Source organism: Saccopteryx leptura, chromosome 3 (assembly GCF_036850995.1).
Source record: "Saccopteryx leptura isolate mSacLep1 chromosome 3, mSacLep1_pri_phased_curated, whole genome shotgun sequence".
Lineage (NCBI taxonomy): Eukaryota > Metazoa > Chordata > Mammalia > Chiroptera > Emballonuridae > Saccopteryx > Saccopteryx leptura.
Genome location: NC_089505.1, coordinates 98,962,101 through 98,986,573, shown reverse-complemented (window position 1 = coordinate 98,986,573; position 24,473 = coordinate 98,962,101). Strand labels below are relative to the sequence as shown.

The 24,473-nt window shown below is 40.4% G+C and overlaps 1 protein-coding gene across 4 annotated transcripts in view; it reads right to left on the bottom strand.

Annotated features, from left to right (window-relative positions):
• Positions 1-10,763: 10,763 nt before the first annotated feature.
• CDC42 (cell division cycle 42) overlaps positions 10,764-24,473 on the bottom strand; it is a 57,682-nt gene continuing 43,972 nt past the window's right edge. For 3 of the 4 annotated variants that reach the window (XM_066375362.1, XM_066375364.1, XM_066375363.1), the window contains exons 4-6: positions 17,365-17,474; positions 17,046-17,243; positions 10,764-12,246 (exon numbers count right to left, since the gene is read on the bottom strand). In XM_066375362.1, coding sequence (XP_066231459.1) covers positions 12,157-12,246; positions 17,046-17,243; positions 17,365-17,474 — 398 coding nt within the window. In that variant the 3' untranslated portion in view covers positions 10,764-12,156. Of the gene's footprint in view, positions 12,247-12,930; positions 13,725-17,045; positions 17,244-17,364; positions 17,475-24,473 lie in introns of those variants that run through there. The other variant, XM_066375365.1, reaches the window with a different exon arrangement.

Genomic DNA, 24,473 nt, shown 5'->3' with positions numbered 1-24,473 from the left:
TCTGTTTCTGTAATGAGGTTCTATATAAAATTTTACTTGGGAAAGTAAAGAGGTCTAAGAGGTCTACTGCTAAAAAGACAAATCAAAATGGAATAGAAAACTACTTTATCTATACATGAGGAAACTGAGGCCCAAAGAGGCATAGAACAGTTGGCACAGCATACTTTTCCAAGAAAAGCCCGGTGTCCCAACTAGAATCTGGGTCTCCAACTCCCAACCCAGAACTTTTCCAGTACTGACATAACCATCCCGGGAGAATGAGGAGATAACAACAACATAATGCAAAAAAAGGACTCCATTTAGTCACACTACGCTTACCAGGTTTCAAGATCCCTCTGGGCTAAGGAAAGGCTGCTCTTAGAATAAAGTGACATCAAAGACAGTGGAATTTTCTACACTAGTCCCTCCTTTATCTGTGGTTTCACTTTCTGCAGTTTCAGTTACCTGTGGTTAACTGCAATTCAAAAATATTAAATAGAGCCTGACCAGGCGGTGGCGCAGTGGATAGAGTGTTGGACTGGGATGCAGAGGACCCAGGTTCAAGACCCCAAGGTCACCAGCTTGAGCGAGGGCTCATCTGGTTTGAGCAAAAGCCCACCAGCTTGAACCCAAGGTAGCTGGTTCCAGCAAGGGGTTACTCGGTCTGCTGAAGGCCCGCGGTCAAGGCACATTTGAGAAAGCAATCAATGAACAACTAAGGTGTTGCAACACGCAATGAAAAACTAATGATTGATGCTTCTCATCTCTCTCCGTTCCTGTCTGTCTGTCCCTGTCTATCCCTCTCTCTGACTCACTGTCTCTGTAAAAAATAAATAAAGTTAAAAATATATATTAAATAGAAAATTCCAGAAATAAACAATTCATAAGTCTTAAATTGCAGGTCATTCTGAGCAGTGTGATGAAATCTCACTGTCCCATTCTGTCCCATCCTGAATGGATATCATCCCTTTGCCCAGCGTATCCACAATGCATATGCTGGTTTGTCACTTAGTAGTAGTCTCAGTAGATCAACTTATGTTCAGGTCATCCTTGTTTTAATTAATAATGGTCCCAAATCACAAGCATAGTGTTTCTGGCAATTCAGTTATGCCAAAGAGAAGCTGCAAAGTGCTTCCTTTAAGTGAAAAAGTGAAAAGGAAAAAAATCATTATATTGAAGTTTCTCAGATCTACAGTAAAAAATTTATGAAATTGTGAAGTAAAAAGAAATTCATGCTAGCTTTTGGCTATCGCACCACAAACTGCAAAAGTTACAGGAACAGTGTGTGATATATGCTTAGTTAAAATGAAAAAAGGCATTAAATTTGTGGGTAAAAGACATGAAGAGAAAACACGTTCTGACTGACAGTAACATGTTACACCAGAAAGCACTAAATCTGCACAATGACTTCAGCAAGAGATTCCCTGACACCAAGCCGTTATTGCTTTGGACCTAATAATATAAAAATTACTGGAGGGGCTGCATCTGCTAATGAAGAAACTGCTGCCACACTTCTGGCAGAGTAGAAAGAAGCTGATTAGGGTTCAGACTATCTGTGGTTTCAGGCATCCCCAGTGGTCTCAAAACATACTCCCCACAGGTAAGGGGGCACTACTACAAGAGCAGATGAGTGCAAACACAGCATCCTGGGGTGAAGTCATTTTCAAGAAACAAAGGTGCCTGCTCACCCTTCGCAGATGCCAGGGGATGCAGCAAACTCCCTAAAATCAATGCAACTGTGAAGTCCTCAAGTTATGGATAAAAGGGGGCATTTCTTTGGTGAGTAAAAGATTCAAAATCAAACCAAAATCCCTCTTCCATCAGGCCAGTGCAGATATTATTGTAAAGCAGTGATTTTCCATCTTTTTACACTTGGGGACCAGTTAAAACAGGAGAATTATTTGGGGGGGTCACAAAGGGAGAAATTTCCTTGAGCATAAGCAAAATTGCCTAAGATCATTGGGTCGATAATCTTCATACATTAGGGTTGTCAACTCTTTCACAGACTGGCAAGAAATTTCTGGTGGACTGGTCTATGGACCAGCAGTTGAAAACCACTGTTATAAAGCTTTACAAAGGAGGTCCAGGAAGGTAGTACAGAGGTTCCACTGTGTACCTGGAGCTCCAGAAAAATGCCCACCCCTGTCACAGAGTTGTTAGAGATGGAACACAAAGAGGTATGATATACTCTCAAGCTCCCTGAAAGTCTTATCCTGTTCCTGCTAATAGGGCTGAGGGCCCCTCAGTCATATAGCAGCCTACAACCTAGAAGCCAACAAGGCTCTCTGACCCTGGTTTGAAGTAAGCCAACAGTCATAGTGACAATAGTTTCAATCCACCCCATTTACTATTGGGTACCTACTCAGCACTGTGCCAAGCTCTGTGCGAAGTCCTTTACATGAAATATTTTACTTAACCCTCACAACTCTCAGATAAAATAAATACAGCTATTTCCATTTCACAGAGAAGTCAAGGCTCAGAGGTTTAAGTTACTTGACAAAAGTCAAAGTTAAGTGACAGGGCCCAAACTCAAATCCAAAGCCTAAGCACACTTTCCATCACAATACCAGTTGTTTAACCTCAATCTTACCATATGACAAATGATAACATTTCTCCCTGCCTCCCGTACAGGTATGAAATGAAATCACTAAAACAAACATGATTTGAAGTTGATGAGTTCACTATCTAAATTCAAAACAGTCCGAGGACTCCTGAGCTTTGGGGAGAAGCTATAGCTACAGAATCCCAATCACTTCCCTTTATTTGGGTCCAGCTAAAAAGATTTTTTTCCCTAATAAGAGTTCCTTTCTCCTGATCAGGCCCATATAAGATATGTGGAAAACAATGGTGCTATTCTCAAGGCCTTTATGTGGGATGGTAAAGAAAAAAGAGGATGCCAAATCTCAGAACTGGCATTCCCATCATCCCCTGGCCTTGGGTACTAAGGTCCAGCTTTCTCATCAACAAACCCTGCTCTGCCAACTTACAGGGCTGCTGGAATGAAGTAAGGAGCAGTTGAGCAGAGACTCTAGGGGCAGAATACCCACATTCGAAGGTACCTCATATACAAAGACCATGGGTATCTTTCTTTCATGCTACAATTAAGTCACCTTCCCCAAAAAACTCCTGCCCAACTACTCTGCCACTGTAGATGAAGCCTTTTATACTGCTGTTTACTCTGGCATTACATGATGGTTGAATTACAAGTTTAAGCTTTGTAATTAGTCACATGTATTTTATTTTCACAAGATAAGTATGATTTAACACATAGGCTTCAACATCAGACAGTTCTGACTTCCAACTCTGGCTGGAGATACTAACCAAGCATAGAGTCTTGGAGTCCTTATTTTTAAAATGAATCTTCTTGTAGTATCAATGTCATACTGCTATTGTGAGAACTAAATGTAATAACACTGTGGGTTTAACAGTGCAAAGCACAGTAATTGCTTAATAAACACAGCTATTCTTTTACCAAAGAGTATGTTTCATTTCTTTTATAATCCTAGGTAATTAGAACAGAGTCCTCCCTCAATATGATTAATGTTCCCTCTTTAATTCACTTGTTTATGGGGGTCCTTGAGAGCTAGCTTTCTATACTTATCCCCTAAGTAGGGCTCCTGACTACTACCCAAACATGCCAGGTGTCCCCCATCTTTGTTCACATTCCTCCCTCCCAGCAATTCAAACTCACACACCTGGCCCCACCCCAACCCTATGTATCTCTGCATTTCCAAATCAGGCCCATCTTCGAAGGTACAACTAAAATGTCACATTTTTCAAGAAGCCTTTCCTGGTTTCTTTTAACCCTTTAACCCCACCCCCATCCCAAAAATATGAACACACAATTGTGTTTTCTTTTCTTCCTGGTATATTCAGGTACCCTCCCTTACTTTCATTCTCACTAGAACCATCCTCATTCACCATGCAAACAGAGAGCCTCTCAGTACTAATAAGTATTTGCTGACTTTACAAAAAAAAAAAAAAAAAAAGCTTTAGGGAGATCTGTAGTTCTTAATATAATAACGTCTTCTGAACATTCTTATGCACTGATGTTCATAAACTAGCTTGGACCAACAAGATCCTCATGCTAGCCTCAGAGATTTGGCCTACCAGTCCTGGTAACTCTGGAACACCGTGGAAATGGCAAACTACTGACCTGACCTACCAGAGGGAAGGTTTTCCTGCCTCCCAGAGATCCTAAAAACAAAGCAGTTTAGAGGTAAAGTTTCTGAAGCTCTTTAGATACAACTTACTGTGTACATGAGAAGCTAGAAGGAAACTCCATCTTTAGGTTCTTCTTAAAGAGCACTCTAGTCTGGCCGGTGGTGGCGCAGTGGATAAAGCGTGGACCTGGAATGCTGAGATCGCAACCTGAAACCCCAGGCTCCCAGGCTTGCCCAGTCAAGGCACATATGACAAGCAATCAATGAACAACTACAGTGAAGCAACTATGAGTTGATACTTCTCGCTCCCCCCTTCCTTTCTCTGTAAAAATCAAGAAAATATTTTTTAAAAAGAAAGTTCTATACTACCTTGAGCTCTAGAATTCTAGTTCTATAAATACTAAATCTGTGCTCTTATATTTACTAAAATATAAAATCTCCAATATATACCCGGTAAAGCATGTGATGTCAGTAAATAATTCCTTACACACAACCTAAATTTTTCCCACTGCAATGCAAATCTGATAGCTATTAGCATTTCAAAGCACTTTTGTGTTTACAGAACATTCACATATATGATCTCATTTAATTCTCACATTCAACCCTAAGATGTAGATCAGGGGTCCCCAAACTTTTTACACAGGGGGCCAGTTCACTGTCCCTCAGACCATTGGAGGGCCAGACTATAAAAAAAAACTATGAACAAATCCCTATGCACACTGCACATATTTTAAAGTAAAAAAACAAAACAGGAACAAATACAATGTTTAAAGTAAAGAACAAGTAAATTTAAATCAATAAACTGACCAGTATTTCAATGGGAACTACGGGCCTGCTTTTGGCTAATGAGATGGTCAATGTCCGGTTCCATATTTGTCACTGCCAGATGTAACAAGTGATGTGATGTGCTTCCGGAGCCGTGAGGCATGCATCCCACGTCACTGGAAGTAGTACTGTATGTGAGCGATGCCATGCTTTGCGTCTCTCACTGACCACCAATGAAAGAGGTACCCCTTCCGGAAGTGCGGCGGGGGCCGGATAAATGGCCTCAGGGGGCCGCATGTGGCCCACAGGCCGTAGTTTGGGGACCCCTGATGTAGATATTATTCCTAATTAACAGATGAAGCAAATGAAGCTTAGGGACATTCACTGTTAATCCAAGGTCATGCAGCTAGTAAGGCCAGAAAAGAAACGCAAGGCAGTTATTTCCCTATAGCCGAGACCATCTTGGATTGTAAATTTTGATTGACTATGAATCCTCAGACTGACTCTTCACCTCTCTTAAATAACCCATAAGTCTCCCCAATTTACCAGCATATTTACTCAGTCTCAATTTCTTTCTTCATCATCATCTTTTCCCCTCTCTTCTGCCATCTATCAAAACCCCATAGTAAGTGGTGTCCAGAAATTAGGTACCCGCAAGTCAACCACCAGAATTTTAACAAATTCACCACTAGGTGGAGCTACTCTCAACAATCCAAGAAGCCAACAGGTAAACTCTTTGGGAAAGAGAACACATGGGCCAGAGTTACAAGTAGCTCAATCCATTGTTTAAAAGAAACACGAAATAGATAGCATGGTACTGGCACCAGCTTTCCCACCTTTGTCCCAAAAGCCCATGATCAGGGAGTTAAGAAAAAACTTGTTTCTCCAGGCTTATGGCTCAAAAACAAGTATTTGCAAACCCACACAGGTAACCCCCTCGAGTTCCTGCCTCTGAGAAGCCTGGCTACTTGAATTTTCATCAAATTACAGCTAAATCCCAAAACAAGACACAGACTTAAAATATATATATAGCGATCCACCTGGAACTCTATATTCACTGACAAGAGAGGAAAATAAAGCCACACAACACTGGCCCACACCCTGCCCAGAGACCTGACAAGTAACAGAGAGTATGGAGACATTTGCAGCGGAGGAATAAAATGTGAAACTTCACATCCTAAAAGTCCAATTTAGTCTGTTGGAGTAACTTCAATTTCATGCTCATTTCTAGCAGTTACTTACACTATTTGGAATTTGGTCCTGGTACTCTCTGCAGATGAAAGGTATCCATCTCCATCCAGTAAAACTTGTAGAGCACACTTGTCTCGGAAGTTATCAGGGAAATACAGCCTCTTCGGCACTCCAGCTCAGAAAACCTTAGCTGATATCTACAAATCAAACACCTGCCCTCTTTCAAATTGCTGCCTGAGTGATTTAATTACTTCAGAGTCTGCCCAAACTATCTCAGTGCTGGTCTACCAATAAGATTATTATAACTATAAACTTTGTAAACCTTCCTTCTGATTAAGGAACCAAGAACTGAGTGCTTGTTTGGGACCACAAGTTTGGAAAGCCTCTTTCCTCAGAGAACAAATAAAGACCGGTGGCCCAAACTTACTCTAAAACTCACATCAGGTATAAATGAAACCTTAAGTCTAGTGCCACAGTTCTCAAACCTGGTTGGCATATTAAAATAATCTGGTGAGCTTTAAAGTGATTCCTTTCAAAAAATAATTTGAAAAAGCAGGCTCTGTCTCTGGGGATTGACCAGAGATTTCTTTTTAAAACAAGCTCCCAAGGTGATATTCACACAAAGAAGCACTGAAGTGTGCACTAATGATCAACATATTTCATCTAAGTTCTACCTGGGGAGCTTTTAAGAACTAGACTGATGCCTGACCAGGCGGTGGTGCAGTGGATAGAGCGTCTGACTGGGATGCGGAAGGACCCAGGTTTGAGACCCCGGGGTTGCCAGCTTGAGCGCGGGCTCATCTGGCTTGAGCAAAAAAAAAGCTCACTAGCATGGACCCAAGGTCATTGGCTCGAGCGGGGGGTTACTCAAGTCTGCTGTACCCCCATGATCAAGGCACATATGAGAAAGCAATCAATGAACAACTACGATGTTGCAACGAAAAACTGATTGATGCTTCTCATCTCTCTCCATTCCTGTCTGTCTGTCTGTCTATATCTATCCCTCTAACTCTCTCTCTGTCCCTGTAAAAAAAAAAAAAAAAAAAATTTAAATTTAAATTTAAAAAAGAACTAGATTGATACCTGACCAGACAGTGGCACAGTGGATAAAGCAACGACCTGGGACACTGAGGACCCAAGTTCGAAACATCAATGTTGCTAGCTTGAGCATGGGATCACGGATATGACTCCATGGTCGCTGGCATGAGCCTAAGGTCACTGGCATGAGCAAGGGGTCACTGGCTTGGCTGGAGCCACCTGCCGCCCCGGTCAAGGCACATATGGGAAAGCAATCAATGAACAGCTAAGGTGCTTTAACTGTGAGTTGATGCTTCTCATCTTCTCCCTTCCTGTCTGTCCATGTCTGTCCGATTCCCCGCTCTTCTTTCGCTCTTGCTCAAAACAAAAACAAAAAAACAAACTAGATTGATTCATAGGTCCCAGCCTAAGAGGAATTTTTTTGCTTCCCATTAATTGTTGACCAACTAGGTACCTGATGACTTGCATCTGAGACTTCAACAATGACAAAGCACATTATTTTACAGATAGAGGCCAGGAGAGTGAAAGTTACTCCTTCCCCAGGTCTCCAGTGCCCAGTATGGAACAAGTGCTCTGACAAGTAAATGTGTGGCATGCACATGCAAACAGGTAAGATTCTTACTTTTTTTCCCACCCAAGTTTAACTCTCTTAAGAACCACTCTATATAAGTAGAATGAGACCACATGGCTATTCAAGAGGCAGCTATCAAAACTGTAAAGGAAAGAAAATTCCAACTGAAGTCAGGAGCCCACATCTATTTTATTGTTATCTTCTTAGAGTTTTACTGCTTTATAAAAAACTATTTTTATGAGACTCAGAGACATGGACAAGAATGTGATGGTAAGGGGGGGGGGGGGAGTGTGGGGAGGGATGGGGCAAGGAAGGAGAGAGGGGGGTGGGGGGAGGGGAGGGGCACAAAGAAAACCAGATAGGTGGTGACAGAAGGCAATTTGACTTTGGGTGAGGGGTATGCAGTATAATCAAATGTCAAAATAATCTGGAGAAGTTTTCTCTCAACGTATGTACCCTGATTTATCAATGTCACTGCATTAAATTTAATAATAAAAAACACTATTTTTAAATTTACTAAATATAAATTTTTTAATGAACGAGTGACATAGACTTTGGGCTTGACTATATGGAATCCTTGGGGCAAAGGAACATGAAAATTTTTAAATGTGCTTGATTTCGCATCCCCTTTTGCTCACTGGGCTCACCATGAAAAAGTCAACTCTCAGGGTGCCTGTTTTCTGGAGCTCCAGAATTAAAAAATACATGAACCTGAGCCCAATCTGAAGTCTGGAAGCAAAGCCCAACTGACCCAGAATAAGAAACATAAATGCTGCCTGCCCAGTTGGTGGCACAGGGGCAGAGCGTCAGCCTAGGACACTGAAGATCCAGGTTTGAACCCCGCAGTCACTGGCTTGAGCAGGGGTTCATCCGGCTTAAGCATGGTCTCACCAGCTTGAGCATGGGATCAAAGACATGACCCCATGGTTGCTGGCTTGAGCCCAAAGGGCACTGGCTTGAAGCCCAAGGTTGCTGGCTCAGCTGGATCACCCCCCCCCCCATAAAAGCACATACGAGAAAGCAATAAATGAACAACTAAGGTGCCACAACTACGAGTTGATGCTTCTCATCTCTCCCCTTCCTGTCTGGCCCTGTCTATACCGCTCTTGCTTAAAAAAAAAAAAAAAGCTTCAGCCCTGGCCGGTTGGCTCAGCGGTAGAGCGTCGGCCTAGCGTGCGGAGGACCCGGGTTCGATTCCCGGCCAGGGCACATAGGAGAAGCGCCCATTTGCTTCTCCACCCCTCCGCCGCGCCTTCCTCTCTGTCTCTCTCTTCCCCTCCCGCAGCCGAGGCTCCATTGGAGCAAAGATGGCCCGGGCGCTGGGGATGGCTCTGTGGCCTCTGCCTCAGGCGCTAGAGTGGCTCTGGTCGCAATATGGCGACGCCCAGGATGGGCAGAGCATCGCCCCCTGGTGGGCAGAGCGTCGCCCCATGGTGGGCGTGCCGGGTGGATCCCGGTCGGGCGCATGCGGGAGTCTGTCTGACTGTCTCTCCCTGTTTCCAGCTTCAGAAAAATGAAAAAAAAAAAAAAAAAAAAATGGGTAAAAAAAAAAAAAAAAAAGCTTCAATCTCCTTGTCACCCTTGTTCTTCTGATGTGTGCATAATTCAACAATCATGTCACCTGCCTTATTTCATTTATTCATTCTTGAAATCATGTAACTATCTCATGTGTCAAACATTGCTCAAGATGAGGAATACAGCATTAATCAGGATGGACCTATATGCCACTGTACTAAGAAATAGGGATACACAGTCCCTGCTCCACAGGGTCTCACAGAACAATCCAGGTACCTCTCCCTAGTTTGGTCAACAAAAGTAAGTAAAAAACACTGGTAAAACAGTAAAGCTTAAGCCCTGGCCGGTTGGCTCAGTGGTAGAGCGTCAGCCTGGCGTGCAGAAGTCCCGGGTTCAATTCCCGGCCAGGGCACACAGGAGAAGCGCCCATCTGCTTCTCCACCCCTCCCCCTCTCCTTCCTCTCTGTCTCTCTCTTCTCCTCCCGCAGCCAAGGCTCCATTGGAGCAAAGATGGCCCAGGCGCTGGGGATGGCTCCTTGACCTCTGCCCCAGGCGCTAGAGTGGCTCTGGTCGCGACATAGCGACGCCATGGAGGGGCAGAGCATCGCCCCCTGGTGGGCAGAGCCTCGCCCCCTGGTGGGCGTGCAGGGTGGATCCCGGTCGGGCGTATGCAGGAGTCTGTCTGACTGTCTATCCCCGTTTCCAGCTTCAGAAAAAACAACAACACAAAAACAAAAAACAGTAAAGCTTAAATGTGCCTCTTCCTTACCCCTTCCCAACCAACCCAGCTAATTTCTAGCTCAGTATGGAATCAAACCAAACATGACTCCCTGTTAAAAATAAAAACAAAAAACTATCAAAATGAGGATACACTATATCAACCTCAATAACTAGGTTAATAGTTCTTGGTTTCTAGGATTCTCAGAAAGATCATTATATGCCCTTAAGGTAAATGAATCATTCTTGCAACCTGAAAAATATGTGTCCTATAATCCGACTCACAGCACAGAATCTAGAATCTGATAAAAGCAGTTTGGGCTAAACACTCATAAGCAGCAATTGTCAAATTTGGCTGCATTCTGGAAATACCTGGAAAACTTTTAAATACCCAAATGCTCAATCTGTACCCCAGTGAGTAGGCGAGTTTGAAAACCATAGATGAAAAAACTGGGGTGGAAAGGCTGCTTCCCACTTAACTGATGAAGTAGACATGTGCTTCCTTCCAGCAAGGTGAGCAGTGAGCTTCCTGAACACTTCACACTTCTTCATTTAAGAACTGTTAAGAACCCACTTGGTATTAAAAAGAAGGAATTTGTAGGCTACCTACCAGAGTTAGGGGAGAAGACCTGAGTATATGGGAAAAAACCTTATCTCAAACTGAATGCCAGAAAAGAAATAAAAACACATAAAAATAATAAAGCTTTAAAAATCTTATCCCAAAATTTGTTAGAAATTGATGTTAATAAGAGTCAAGTTCCCACTGCTAAATATTTTAAAAAGAGGCGGAGGGAAAATAACAACCCCCAGGCTGGCTTGTGAAGGGTTTTTTTTGTTTGTTTGTTTAATACATCTGAAAAGAATGCATATACAAAGAATTGAGACATGAGAAAGCATTGGTTCAACACTAATGGATCTACAAGAATTAGGATTCGGGAAAGGTGGAAAAGATTACCTAAACATTTTAAAAAATTGGGAACTGCAACCAAAATAAGCTGGTAAAATCCCTATTAACACTTATGAAGAGTCTTCCTAAGACTCTCTCCATGGTTTTTATTAAACTAGAGAGCCTCAACTGGCTGCTCTAGGGTTCCTCATGCAAAAGAGAAATAAGGGGATTCCCCTGACTGGTCCCCATGTTGTTAAATGTTCTCCCCACCCCTATCCCACCCCTAGCTTCTTAATGAAGCAGGTCTCCATCCTCGTAACTTGAAAGAGGATGTGAATCATTCCACAGATGTGTCTTCTAGCACCACCCCTCATACAGACCAGGTCTTTCACTGTGTTTCAGGAACACCATATCATACACCATTAAGCTGCATATCTATGCTAAGTGTGTAAGACAATGACTGACAAGGAAAAAAATGTTTTTTTTAATTATGTACTCAATTCATTTGGTTATTTCAAAAGGTGCAATACTTTTCTCCATTTATCAGTGAAAGAAGTTAAAATTAACTTCAAAAAATCAGCAAAGGCTAACAAATTTCCTTGAAAGTCAGCCACATATATAGTGCATCCTAGAAAAGAGGAGGGGCAAGACAGGTTCCACCCACTGACAGGAGTTTCATCACGTACTGAACCTACTCAAGGGTGGAGAGAAAAGGCAACTTTCAAAAAGGAGTATGTTATTAAATGAGGCATTTACTATACTCCTTCCTAAGAGCACCAGGTGGGGAACATGTTTCCTAAACTAGATCTAGGAAGTGGAATGTGGAATCACTCCATCCTCCCCCCACAAAGGGCTGTCCAATGGTTAATGAATTTTTTTAAGTGACTAAATAAAAAACAAACCCCACACACACTCTCCCACCCAAAAACAGAAGAAAAATAAAAGCAAGCAGATGTCCCAGATCCCTCTCCAGAGTGGATCCCGGGCGCAGCTTCAACAACCCGAATTAGTCTGTTACAGAGTCATCACAAGCATGCCTTGCTTTTAAACAAAAACAAACAAAAAAAAAATATTTTTTTAAACAACAAAAAAAAACTAGTTACTGATCACTTTTCTGACAATACATAGTTACTCAAAATTATCTAGTATTGAGAGGGGAAAGGGACCATACCTATGGGCCTTGTTTCACACGAGTGCATATGGGTAGGTGCAGGGCATTTGTCATTATTGCAAAAACAAATTTTAATTTTTAATCTTTAGTTTGCTTTGAACATTGCTTTTAGTATGACGCGGATCCCAGCTGTGCAGAAAGGGCTCTGAAGAGATGTTCATAGCAGCACACACCTGCGGCTCTTCTTCGGTTCTGGAGGCTCCAGGGCAGCCAAAATTGCTTCGTCAAATACATTCTTTAGGCCTTTCTGAAAAGGGGTAGAAAAAAAAAATGGGCAGTCTGATTTTCAGTACAATAAAGCTGAAGCTCATATTAAAAATATTCAAACCCCAAAAGTTGGCAAAGAACAAAACACTAAAAACAATCCTGAATCTCAACACAATCAACTCATTTCACCAAGTTTTGTCCAGGCAGGGCCCTCGAAGGTACCAGCAACTCAGGAGCAGAGGAGCAGATATTCATGAGTGAGACAGTGGTCCTTTGACAAAGCGTTTTGCAGACCAATGTATGTCACAAGAAGCAAACAAGCACATGTGTCATTTGCTCATTCAATATGAGTTTTGTAATGTGCTGCTGAAACATTTCACATAAAAACAAGTGAAGCAGCTCTGCATTCAAATGAAACAGCTGGATATGGAACAGGACTGGGAGGATGGGCACCAAACAGTGGCATCCTTATTACATGAAAGTGCAGGCAAAGATGGAGAGCGCAATTACAGTGGCTGCATCAAAGATATTCACTCTGAACTCCCTTTATCCCACCAGTTAGAACCCAGGGGATTCAAGGAAGTAAAAATGTGGGTAACCCAATACATATGTAAAACTAGAGCCAGTCAGTGCAACAGGAATAAAGCTTCATCAGGCATTTATACAAAGAATTGTATATTTTTAATTTCAAAATTTGAAGGTAACCACAATTGTATGTTTCCCTCACAATGATAAAATCAGAAGGAAAATATAAAGGTGGCAGCTTAACATCTCAACATTAACAACCTTAAGTCAACTGTTAAAATGGATGCTATTCTTAAAAGATAATGTAACAAATAATCTCATAAAGCAGTAGCAGATACATCAATATCTTTCCCACCCCAGACTGACAAATACTCCACTACAGCACAAACAGCCAAAGCAATAGCAACACAAGATTTCACTGCACAAAGAAAAACCAGAAAAAAACCGTCCCTTCCCCATTACACTCTACTAGGCAAGTCACCCTTTTTCCATAGTTTGTCATGCAATTACAATTAACAATTGATCATAAGAGTAAAATGATATTTGTGTTATTTTCTCCACCTAGAACCAAGATCTAGAAGTATGAAAACTCTTATTTTCTCCAAGACATTCTTAATGCCATACCAAGTTCCCTTTTGCAATAGTAATCCAAACCAAAAAGCTCTGAGCATCAGACAACTCAAGCAGGAAAAGTAAACAAGTCCAACTTGACTACTGATCACAAAAAATATTCTATACGATATTGCATTCTTGATCAAAAACTAATACAGAGATTGCTCTAAGGTGGTGAGTAAAAAGACGCAGAGGCTTTCAAACAGGATGGTTTTATTCCTTTGTTTTAAAATGGTCTTTCTACAGTAGTGGGACAAGAAGCAGCAGCAAAGAGGGGAAGGAGAAAACAGTTTAGAATATACAGCACTTCCTTTTGGGTTGAGTTTCCGGAGGCTCGAGGGCAGCTAGGATAGCCTCATCAAACACATTCTTCAGACCTCTCTACAAGACAGAGGGGAGGAGAGAGAATAGCAGCCAGGTTAGAGGATTAGAAAGACTAGCAGATACAATAGCAGTCTGGATTAAACGGGATGAATTCACAGAAGTAATGTGCTTTAAGAAAAAAATAACTGCTAGAATGTAGAATTTAAGCCCATTACAGGAACAGTATGTAACGGAACAAAAACTACTTACTTCAAAAAGGTTAAATGAAAAAGAAAGCAGTTTTTATGAAAATGCCATACGTTGAATTCTAAAACAATCACACTTTGATATCTAGTATTACAACATTTTAATGGAAATAATGCCAGGAAAGAAAAATGGATATGTAAACACAAGATGAAATGCTTTTTATAGGTAAGCCTTGTAAATTCCACAGTATTTCTAATGAAAAGAATGGCACACACATTTTGAAATCTACTAAATTTCTGGCTTCTGTGAATTCAACCCCTGAATAACTGAAGGACACAAATAGCAGACTAACAGGCATGCTACATGTTTCTAGATTCAATGACATAGCTGGATTGTATTAATCAAGATTTCAGAATTAACCAGTTTTCCAGAACAAAAAAGTTCAGACATTTAAGAATGTTAATTGCTCAACAGTACTAACTGGGGAAAGTTTAAAGAACAGACTCTAGAAACAGCATAAACTTCAGTTATTCAGTAATGTTATCAGAGCAAGTAACCACCACCCAAGTTACAGGAAAACAAAGAATGGGGTCCTAGAATGAGTTTTAGCAAGCAGTCCAATGTTTAACATGTCTGCATGGGCATCAGAGCATAAAAGCGTGGAGTGAGAACAAAGAATATTCTCAGATCTACAGGGATTAAGATACATAAACACTTACACCTCAGGCAGACTCCAACGTGACAGTGTGACTCAGCAGTACTGGTACCCTGGGCCCAGGTCTATAGACTCACCTAAACTCACCTAAATCTGAAGCCACAGGATTACCACCCAAAGAGGTTTCATGTGTTATGTCAGTTTGATCCCAAATAAAAATTTCACAAAAATCCCAGAATACAGCTCCAATAACAGGTGCCAGGTCCAGACTACCTCAGCTGTCCCCACCCTCACCTTAGCCCCATCAGGGTCCCACCATGGCATCCTGGAGGACTGGCACCTACACATTCTAGTAGGTACAAAATAAATAATAAATAAAAAATAACAATAAGTATTTAAAAAGAAGCAAAGAGTTTAAAATGTTTTCTTTTTCTTTTTTTTTTGTGACAGAGAAAGAGACAGAGAGTGGGACAGATAGAGACAAACAGACAGGAAGGGAGAGAGATGAGAAGTATCAATTCTTCATGGCGGCACCTTAGTTGTTCATTGATTGCTTTCTCATGTGTGCCTTGACTGGGGGGCTACAGCAAAGTAAGTGACCCCTTGCTCAAGCCAGCGACCTTGGGTCCAAGCTGGTGAGCCTTGCTCAAACCAGATAAGCCCGCGCTCAAGCCGGCAACTTTGGGGTTTCAAACCTGGGTCCTCCACATCCCAGTCCGATGCTCTATCCGCCACCGCCTGGTCAGGCTAAAATAAATGTTTTCTTATCTTTTACAAAATAGAAATACTAAACAAAAGTTAAAGTGCCTCTGAAATTCTTTCTACACATGTAGGAGCAAACTCTGGTAGTCAATTATAAAAGGAAGAAGGGAGATTGGAAAGGGAAATATATTTTATAAGGAAAAAAGTGGAGGAAAGTAATTAGAAACTAGGGCATCCCTTAATTAAGAAGCAAATCTTTTATTTATTGACAAAGACCGACTAATCCCCTACAAAACAAGTCTCTGCTTTTACCCACACTAATTATATGAAGAGTACACCTTAACCAAACAAAATTTTGAGTCCTAAAAATTCTAGCTCCCAAACATTACCAGAGACCCCATTTTCTATCTTCTCCTCTTTAGACTTCTCCAACTTCAAAATCTGCTAAGAAAAAAATATAGCTGCTAAGACCTTTTCAAATTATTTTTCTCTGCAAAGTGACTTACTATATAAACCTGTTCATACTGTAAAAAAAAATCACATATGGAAGCATCCACATCTCTAAAATAAGCTTTATCAGTGACTTGAAAACTGGGTCCACCTGGCCTACTTATCTCCATTTCCCCAAAAAGCAACCCATATTTAGAGAAAAGAGGTATGCAAGATGCATATACTTATAATCTGACATGCATGTTCCCAACATGTCCTTCCCCAACAAACACATAAAGACTTTGCTGAGGATGCTGTCAAAACACAGAAGCATCTGTGCTTTTTAAAAATCTCAGTCAGTGCTGTGTGTGAAAAGATGTAAAATCTCATTTAGTTTTAAGTATCTGGTTTTACAATAGAACTAAATTGCCAAGGAAAACTTGGGTTTGGGAAAATATTAGGCTTTGAAATTATCCTGTGGAATATCCAGATAAGCATGGAAATTTTATCTTTAAATATCCAACCTATCCCTAAACTGAAGATTATTAAACTATGTCTATGCCCCACATACTAAATACCTAATATATGTACAATATGCATCTATGCATTTTACCATAGTATACATATAATCAAAATTAATGTAACTAAAAAACCTTTAACGCTGCCTTAATTTACTTTATTTCCAAAATTCTTTCCTTTGCACCCAGATGGAAAATCAAATGGGAGAATCAGTCGGCAATATCCATGAAGGTTGAGAAGATGAAATCACACAGGTCATTTACAACTCTCAGCCTAAATATTCTAACATTGCTCCCCATCCTCAGAATCTGACATTTCCCAACAAGCTATAGAAGAGTTTCAATTAAATTATTCAGAGCAGAGGAAAGGGAACCACATGAGGAAGAAATGTCTCCAGAAACATAATAGACACTATACAAGCATGCTTGAAAAACGGTCACAGCAACTTTCTCTGACATGAAAGTCTCTATTATGACTAATTCCCTCCCCTAGAAACAGTATAGAATCAATGTCAGAATTGAGAAGAAAGGATTAGTTCTATTTGGTTGAAAATTTAAGTCGGGGTGGAGGGGTATGGCAGCAGAAGGGGTATCATTGCAAATTTGCCCTCATCTGGACTGTTCCTGTAATTTTTTTAACATAATTCTTGACCACTACAAATGACTCAGTACACATGGAAGCTCGCCAACACAAGAACTTTACTTAGAGACTGATGATTTTCTCCATAAATACAGACCGCCAGCAAAGGAATATATACTACAAAGCTGGTAAGTCTTCCTGGGCAGCTTTCTGTAGCACTGCGGACCACTGTTAGAAATAAACTGATTCCTAATGCTCTAAGAAACTATTCAGCTGTAAATAAAAATAGGGTTCCACATATTCCTCACCTGTGTAAGTGCAGAACACTCCACATACTTGACAGCCTTCAGGTCACGGGCCAGCTTTTCAGCAGTCTCTGGAGTGATAGGCTTCTGTTTGTTCTTGGCAAGTTTCTCAATAGTAGAGGGATCATCTCTGAGATCAATTTGGGTCCCAACAAGCAAGAAAGGAGTCTTTGGACAGTGGTGAGTTATCTCAGGCACCCACTAGAGAAAAGATATTATAAAAGTTACACCTTCATTAACCCACAAGCTTCTAAAACTATATACAAGTCAACAGTAGCTCTATGACAATCTTTTTCAGGACAAAACTACTTGACTGACTCACCTTTTCTTTCACATTTTCAAATGAGGATGGAGAGACCACTGAAAAACAGACTAGAAATACATCTGTTTGTGGATAACTCAGCGGTCGTAATCTGTCATAATCCTCTTGCCCTAAAGGGGAAAACATTGGAGAAATCAACTCAAACTTGATGCCCTCATAGTATTAAAATCATAAGTCAGTCAACAAATTAAGTTTGCAGCTAACAGCACTGTGATCATTAATGAGAAAGTAAATCATCTAATAAAATACATGGCTTTATAATATAAGCTTTAAGAAAATTCTAATTGGGCTAATTCTACTTAATATTTCAAGCCATTTGAATAGCAATGAATGTTAATCTGATTTATTACCAGTTTGTAGTTTTCAATCTTTGTGCCTATTAAGCAATCCAGCAATACTATAACAAACACAATAAACTGTTGCTACAGAATGGCTAAAAATTAATCCTACTCAGATCTGGTTAAGAAATGATCACACTGAAACCATTTAAGGAAACAAATCTCTGTGAAATACAAATGACAAAATCCACTGCCCATTCATGACTACCAAAGCAGGTTCACATTGTTTAGATAACATGTGCATATAAGACCAGTACCTAAAATTGAGAAGGACTAGAAAAAAATACTTTGGCAAGACTCAATTGATTCTAAATCCATGGGGAGAAATTCTGGTGAAAAGAAGAGTATCTATACAGTCTAAAAGATTCTTTATAAACTACAGGGGGAAAATGTAACTACACTGTGAAAACAGCAGACATCACCTTGAGAACTAAGTGATCAAAATGACCATCACCAGTGAGTGGAAGATGAATATTATCATGTGCTTCCAGATATGTATCCTAAAAAAAACACATCACTAATCTAGTATTCTAAACAAATACCAAAACCTGAATCTAATCATAAGGAAACACAGACCAAACTCAATATGAGGAACATTTTATAAGGAAGAGAGGGTGAGCCTGTATTATATTTTAAAATTCATGAAAAAAAAGTCTTAGCTTGACCTGTGGTGGCACAGTGGATAAAGTATCGACCTAGAACACTGAGGTCACCAGTTCAAAACCCTGGGCTTGTCTGGTCAAGGCACATATGGGAGTTGATGCTTCCTGCTCCTCCCCCCCTCCTCTCTCTCACTTTCCTCCTCTCCCCTCTCTAAAAAAAAAGTCTTGAAAGACAAAGGCTGAAGAATTGACCCAATTAAAAGAGACTAAAAAGACATGACAACTAAATACAATATGTGGTCCTATACTGAAAGCACAAAAAACTGGACCTGGATCAACTGACAAAACTAGAATATAAACATTAAAGTACTGTATCAATGTTAAATCTCCTGACTCTAGTTACATAAGAATGCCTCTGTTCTTAAGAAAATACTTAATTATTCAAAGCCAAACAGCTATGATTTATGCAACTTACTCTCAAATAGTTCAGGGGAAAAATTAATGTGTATATATGTTGAAAGCGAATAATAAAGTAAATAGGGCAAAATATTAACAATTGGTAAATTTGGTTAAAGGGTATATTGGGGCTCCTGGTGCTATTCTTGCAACTGTTCTATAGACTTGAAATTATTTTCAGATAAAAAGAGTTTTAAAATACCCATACACATTTCCAAAACTCTAAGGGAAGGGGAGGAATCACAAGGGAAGTATTTAAGACTGCAATTTCAAAACTGAGCTACAGCAATTCTATGTATTAGAAAGAAGTATTTAATGCCACAGAACTCTGCATTTTAAATAGTTAAAATGGCCCTAGCTGATAGCTCAGTTGAATAGAGCAGGAGTAGTCAACCTCTTTATACCTACTGCCTACTTTTGTATCTCTGTTAGTAGTAAAATTTTCTAACCGCCCACTGGTTCCACAGTAATGGTGATTTATAAAGTAGGGAAGTAACTTTAGTTTATAAAATTTATAAAGCAGAGTTACAGCAAGTTAAAGCATATAATAATAATTACTTACCAAGTACTTCATGTCGAATTTTTGCTAAGTTTGGCAGAATCAATCTTTATAAAACAACTTACTATAGTTAAATCTATCTTTTTATTTATACCTTGGTTGCTCCACTACCGCCCACCATGAAAGCTGGAACGCCCACTAGTGGGTGGTAGGGACCAGGTTGACTACCACTGGAATAGAGCATCATCCCGAAGCACAGAGGTTGCACTAGTTCAATCTCCAGTCAGAGCACATACAGAACAGATTGATGTCTGTCTGTCTCTCTCTCAAATCAGTAAAATAAATATTTTTAAAAATGGTCAAAATGGTAAACTTTATGTTTTATATATTTTACCACAATAAAAAAATATTTTAAAGGGAAAAAAACACGTTAACTGTTTTGTATGCCAAAAAATTCTGGGTGGGCCACCAGTGAGAGAAAATACAAGAATTTAGGGCAGCCATCAAAACATGCTAATTAACAATGTTACTATTATTGCCACTTAAATAAGTAATACACCAAACTAGAGAAAGTCAAAATAGGCCTGGCCAGGTAGCTCAGTTGGTTAGAATGTCATCCTGATATGCCAAGGTTGCAAGTTTAATCCCCAGTGAGGGCACATATAAGAATCAACCAATGAATGCATAAATAAGTGGAACTACAATTCCATTTTTCTCTCACTCTCTCCCTTCCTCTCTAAAAATCAACACATTTTTTAAAAATTCATAAAATTAAGGTTACAAAGCAATAAAATCATCAGCAGTACCTCTAATATTTATCGAATACCTAATATAACAATACACTAGAGGTGAGTCAAAGGAATTCAAAGTTATGCACTTAGACGTAAAACTTTCACATCTTAAATTATAAGGCATAATTACAGACATGGGATTAAAAGGAAAGAAATGAGCCTAAAGAAAACAAAGTCAGCCAAACTCAAAACAATTCTCTCAATATATACTGCCTGAGCTCCAACACTAGCTGAAGCTTTGAAACATCACAGACCTAAGCTCCAATAAAACAACAAAAGAATTTTAAAATAAGACAAAACAGTTTATGAAGCCTTGTAAAAAGAGATACAGATGTTCACATACCTTTTCTTAATCCTTTTCCCTACTCAATTGGAATATATTTCAAAAAAAGTAAGCCTGATATAATCTAGAAAAAACTTCATTTTTAGTCATTTGGCCCCTGAAAGTAGGGTGAACATCAAAAATATCCATTCCTGGCCAGAGCTCAGCTGGTTAGAGCTTCATCCCAAAACCCAGAAGTTGTCAGTTCAATTTCCAGTCAGAGCACATAAAAGAATAGATAGATACTCCTGCCTCTCTCTTTCTCTCTTTTTCTCTCCCCCCCTAAAATTAATAAATAAAAAATTTTTAAAAAGATCCAACTCTATTCCTGAGCACCACTAAAAGCATCTAAATGAATGTCCAATGTTTTACAAACAACCTTCTAATCAGATGGATTGGTGACAAATCAAAGCCATTCTTTTTGAATACTAGATCAACAGCAGTAGTGGTCAATCCATTTATTTGTGATGAACAAGCACTAAAAGCTATAAAAATGTTTCTTTTTCTTTCCCAAACAAAAAAATAATTCAGTAGTAAAACCATTCAATAAACAAAGAGGCTATCTTACCTCTACTTCTGCTACAAGTGCTACATTTAAGAAAATAGAATACAGCCTGACCAAGCGGTGGTGCAGTGGATAGAGCGTCGGACTGGGATGCAGAGGACCCAGGTTCGAGACCCCGAGGTCGCCAGCTTGAGCACGGGCTCATCTGGTTTGAGCAAGGCTCACCAACTTGAGCCCAAGGAAGATGGTTTGAGCAAGGGGTCACTCCGTCTTCTGTAGCCCCCATGTCAAGGCACATGTGAGAAAGCAATCAATGAACAACTAAAAGTGCTGCAACAAAGAAGTGATACTTCTCATCTCTCTCTCTCTCTCTCTCTTCCTATCTGTCCCTATCAGTCACTCTCTCTGTCTCTGTCACAAAAAACAAAACAAAAGAAAATAGAATACAGTCCCTAAAATGACCAAGATTCTTCAATATCCAACCATAATTTATTCAACTAGAATTTATCCCCTAAGATGTCACAAATGGCCACGATTCACTCAAGATGGAGGCAACACTACCAATTAGCATCCTTTAACGGATATTAACATGATAAAAAAATTTTTCCCTCTACTACGTAAGACAGGTTTGGACACAAGTCAAATTATACCAACTCTAACAGCACACCAGCTCATTGCTTAACTTCAAACACTTTTCAAAAAGAAGGAATACACCTTGTGGGTTGCTGATCTTTTTCCTTGCTTATAATCTTGTATTTAAAATTCAAATTTAAGAGGAACAAAGTCAGTTTGAACTGAGGACTCTAGTTCATATGAACTCCAGTAGGACATTATAAACACAAGAAGAAAGCAAATAAACATTTCATAGTATTTATCACTAAAGATTAAAACCTAAACATTTTTTCTCAATCACTCAAAACTTAATGGCACTTAGTGATCCTGCCTCATCTGTGCCATGCTAAATAATTTACTGCTAAATAATTTCCAAATACCTTTTAGTTCATGGAAAAAAAGAAAATCCAAAAATACAGGAGACACTCTGGCTCCTGAAATTCCTACCTTTTTATGTATAACATCTGCAAAATTCTAGACCACTGCATGTTAATGCAGAATTTACTGAAGATTCCAATCTTAGTCAAAACACCCCTCTGGAAGATTGTACCATATAATATAGCGCTAAACTAGAGACCAAGGTTATATAAATATCTCTGTGGAGAGCACCGTCATTCCTTCTAACGTAACTGAACTGCAGAATTGGCCAGATATGAGAAAACACCTCAATAAAAGGAAGGGTTTATTTAAAAACAAACAAAAAATAGCTTGACTGCGGTGGTGCAGTAAGTAGGTCAAGTGTCGACCCAGAAAGCTGAGGTCGCCAGCTCTAAGCCTGGGCTTGTAAACATGGAGTCGTTGGCTTGAGTGGGAATCAGCCAAATGATCCAAAAGCTCACCAGCTTGAGCCCAAAGGTCGCTGGCTTAAAGCCCAAGGTCAATGACTTGGCTTGAGCCCCCTACCTAGTCAAAGCATGTATGAGAAGTAATCAATGAACAACTAAAATGACACAACTACGTGGTGGCAGAGTGAATAGGTGTTGACTCGGAATGCTAAGGTCACTGGCTCAAAGCCCTCATCAAGGCATATACAAGAAAGCACTACAAATGATGCTTCCTGCTCCTTCCCCCACCCCTGCCTTTCTCTCTCTCTCAAATCAATAAATAAAATCTTTTTTAAAATAAATATAGTTTGCCCTGGCCAGTGGACTCAGTGGGCAGTGTTAGCCCGGCATGTGGACATTCCAGGTTTGATCCTGGGTCGGGGCACACATGAGAAATGACCGTCTGCTTCTCTTCCTCTCCCTCTCCCCCTTCTCTCTCTCTCTTCCCTTCTTGCAGCCAGTGGCTCAGTTGGTCCAAGCATCAACTTCAGGCATTGAGGATAGCTCAGTTGGTTACAGGCAGGGGTTGCTGGGTGGATCCTGGTTAGGGCACATGCAGGAGTCTATCTCCTCCCCTACTCTCACTTTAAATAAATAAATAAATATTAAAATAAAATGATACAACTATGAGTTAATGCATCTCTCTCTTTAAAAAAAAGTGCAGGAAGAAATTTAACAGCTGTAAAATGAAGCTGACTGGGATTAAAGTGTTGCCAACCTAAATTAAATAAACGAATATTGGCCCTGGCCAATTGGCTCAGCGGTAGAGCGTCGGCCTGGCGTGCGGGGGACGCGGGTTCGATTCCCGGCCAGGGCACATAGGACAGGTGCCCATTTGCCTCTCCACCCCCCCCCTTCCTCTCTGTCTCTCTCTTCATCTCCCGCAGCCAAGGCTCCGTTGGAGCAAAGATGGCCTGGGCGCTGGGGATGGCTCCTTGGCCTCTGCCCCAGGCGCTAGAGTGGCTCTGGTCGCAGCAGAGCGACACCCCAGAGGGGCAGAGCATCGCCCCCTGGTGGGCAGAGCATCACCCCTGGTGGGCGTGCCGGGTGGATCCCGGTCAGGCGCATGCGGGAGTCTGTCTGTCTCTCCCCGTTTCCAGCTTAAAAATAAATAAATAAATAAACGAATATTAATCAAAGGACTTTTTGGCCACTTTGACCTGATCTGTTAAACTATTTTAATAAAAATATGCAGTACCATATTTCCCCATGTATAAGACACACCCTCTTTCAAAAAATTTGGGGTCTAAAAACTGGGTGCATTTATACAGTGGTTGTAAGCTTTTTTTACTTGCATTTCCCGCTTTTTCACGTTTGTTTTTGTGCTCATTGTTGAAGATAGTGAGATTCATCATCAGACACAGATGAGGACAAGCTAACGAAGTTTTGACAGTGATAAAGAGCTGTATGAGTTTTATGATGAATAAAATTTTAATTCAATAACTTTATGTAATACTTTTCTTTTTTCAAATTTTGGGCCCCACAATTAAGGTGTGTCTCATACATGAGAGCGTCTTATACATGGGGAAATAAGGTAAGTTGTGCAACTAAATTTAAGGGCTTACCCGCTCCAAGCTTTGCTGAAAAGTAAAATATACTCATACAAAGACTTGTATACAAATGTTCAGTGTCAGAGTAGGTAACTAATCAGATAGGAGCTGCGTAAGAGAACAGAGGGAAAGGAAATATCAACCTTAAACATAACCATCAGCTGATAACCAGATGGCTGACCCCCCCCCCTCCTTTTCTAGCTCCTGATACAGCCTAGGGCAGTTACAAACCAGTGAGGAGCACATGGTAAGGGATTAACAAGGCAGTGACTGCTATATGACCTCCCATTGGGGAGGCTAGACAAAGAAGGGCAAAAAGATGAAAAAAGGCATGTGCATGGCCTCAAAATGTGAGCAGGCAAACAACCGCCCACTCCTGACAGAGATGTGTGCATGTAACAAGGAACAAACTGGCTGAGGAGGAGGAGCCAGGAGGCAGCAAGGGAGCCCAAGCAAGTATAAAAAACAGACTATGTAACCAAGTGGGGGACTTGATTCAGTAAGAGTTACCCACTTGGGAATCTTCCAAGTATACTTTCACTTTGCCAATAAATCACTGCCTGCTTTGCTGTCTGAAATCCTTCTTTAGAGAAACAAGAACCAAGGACCC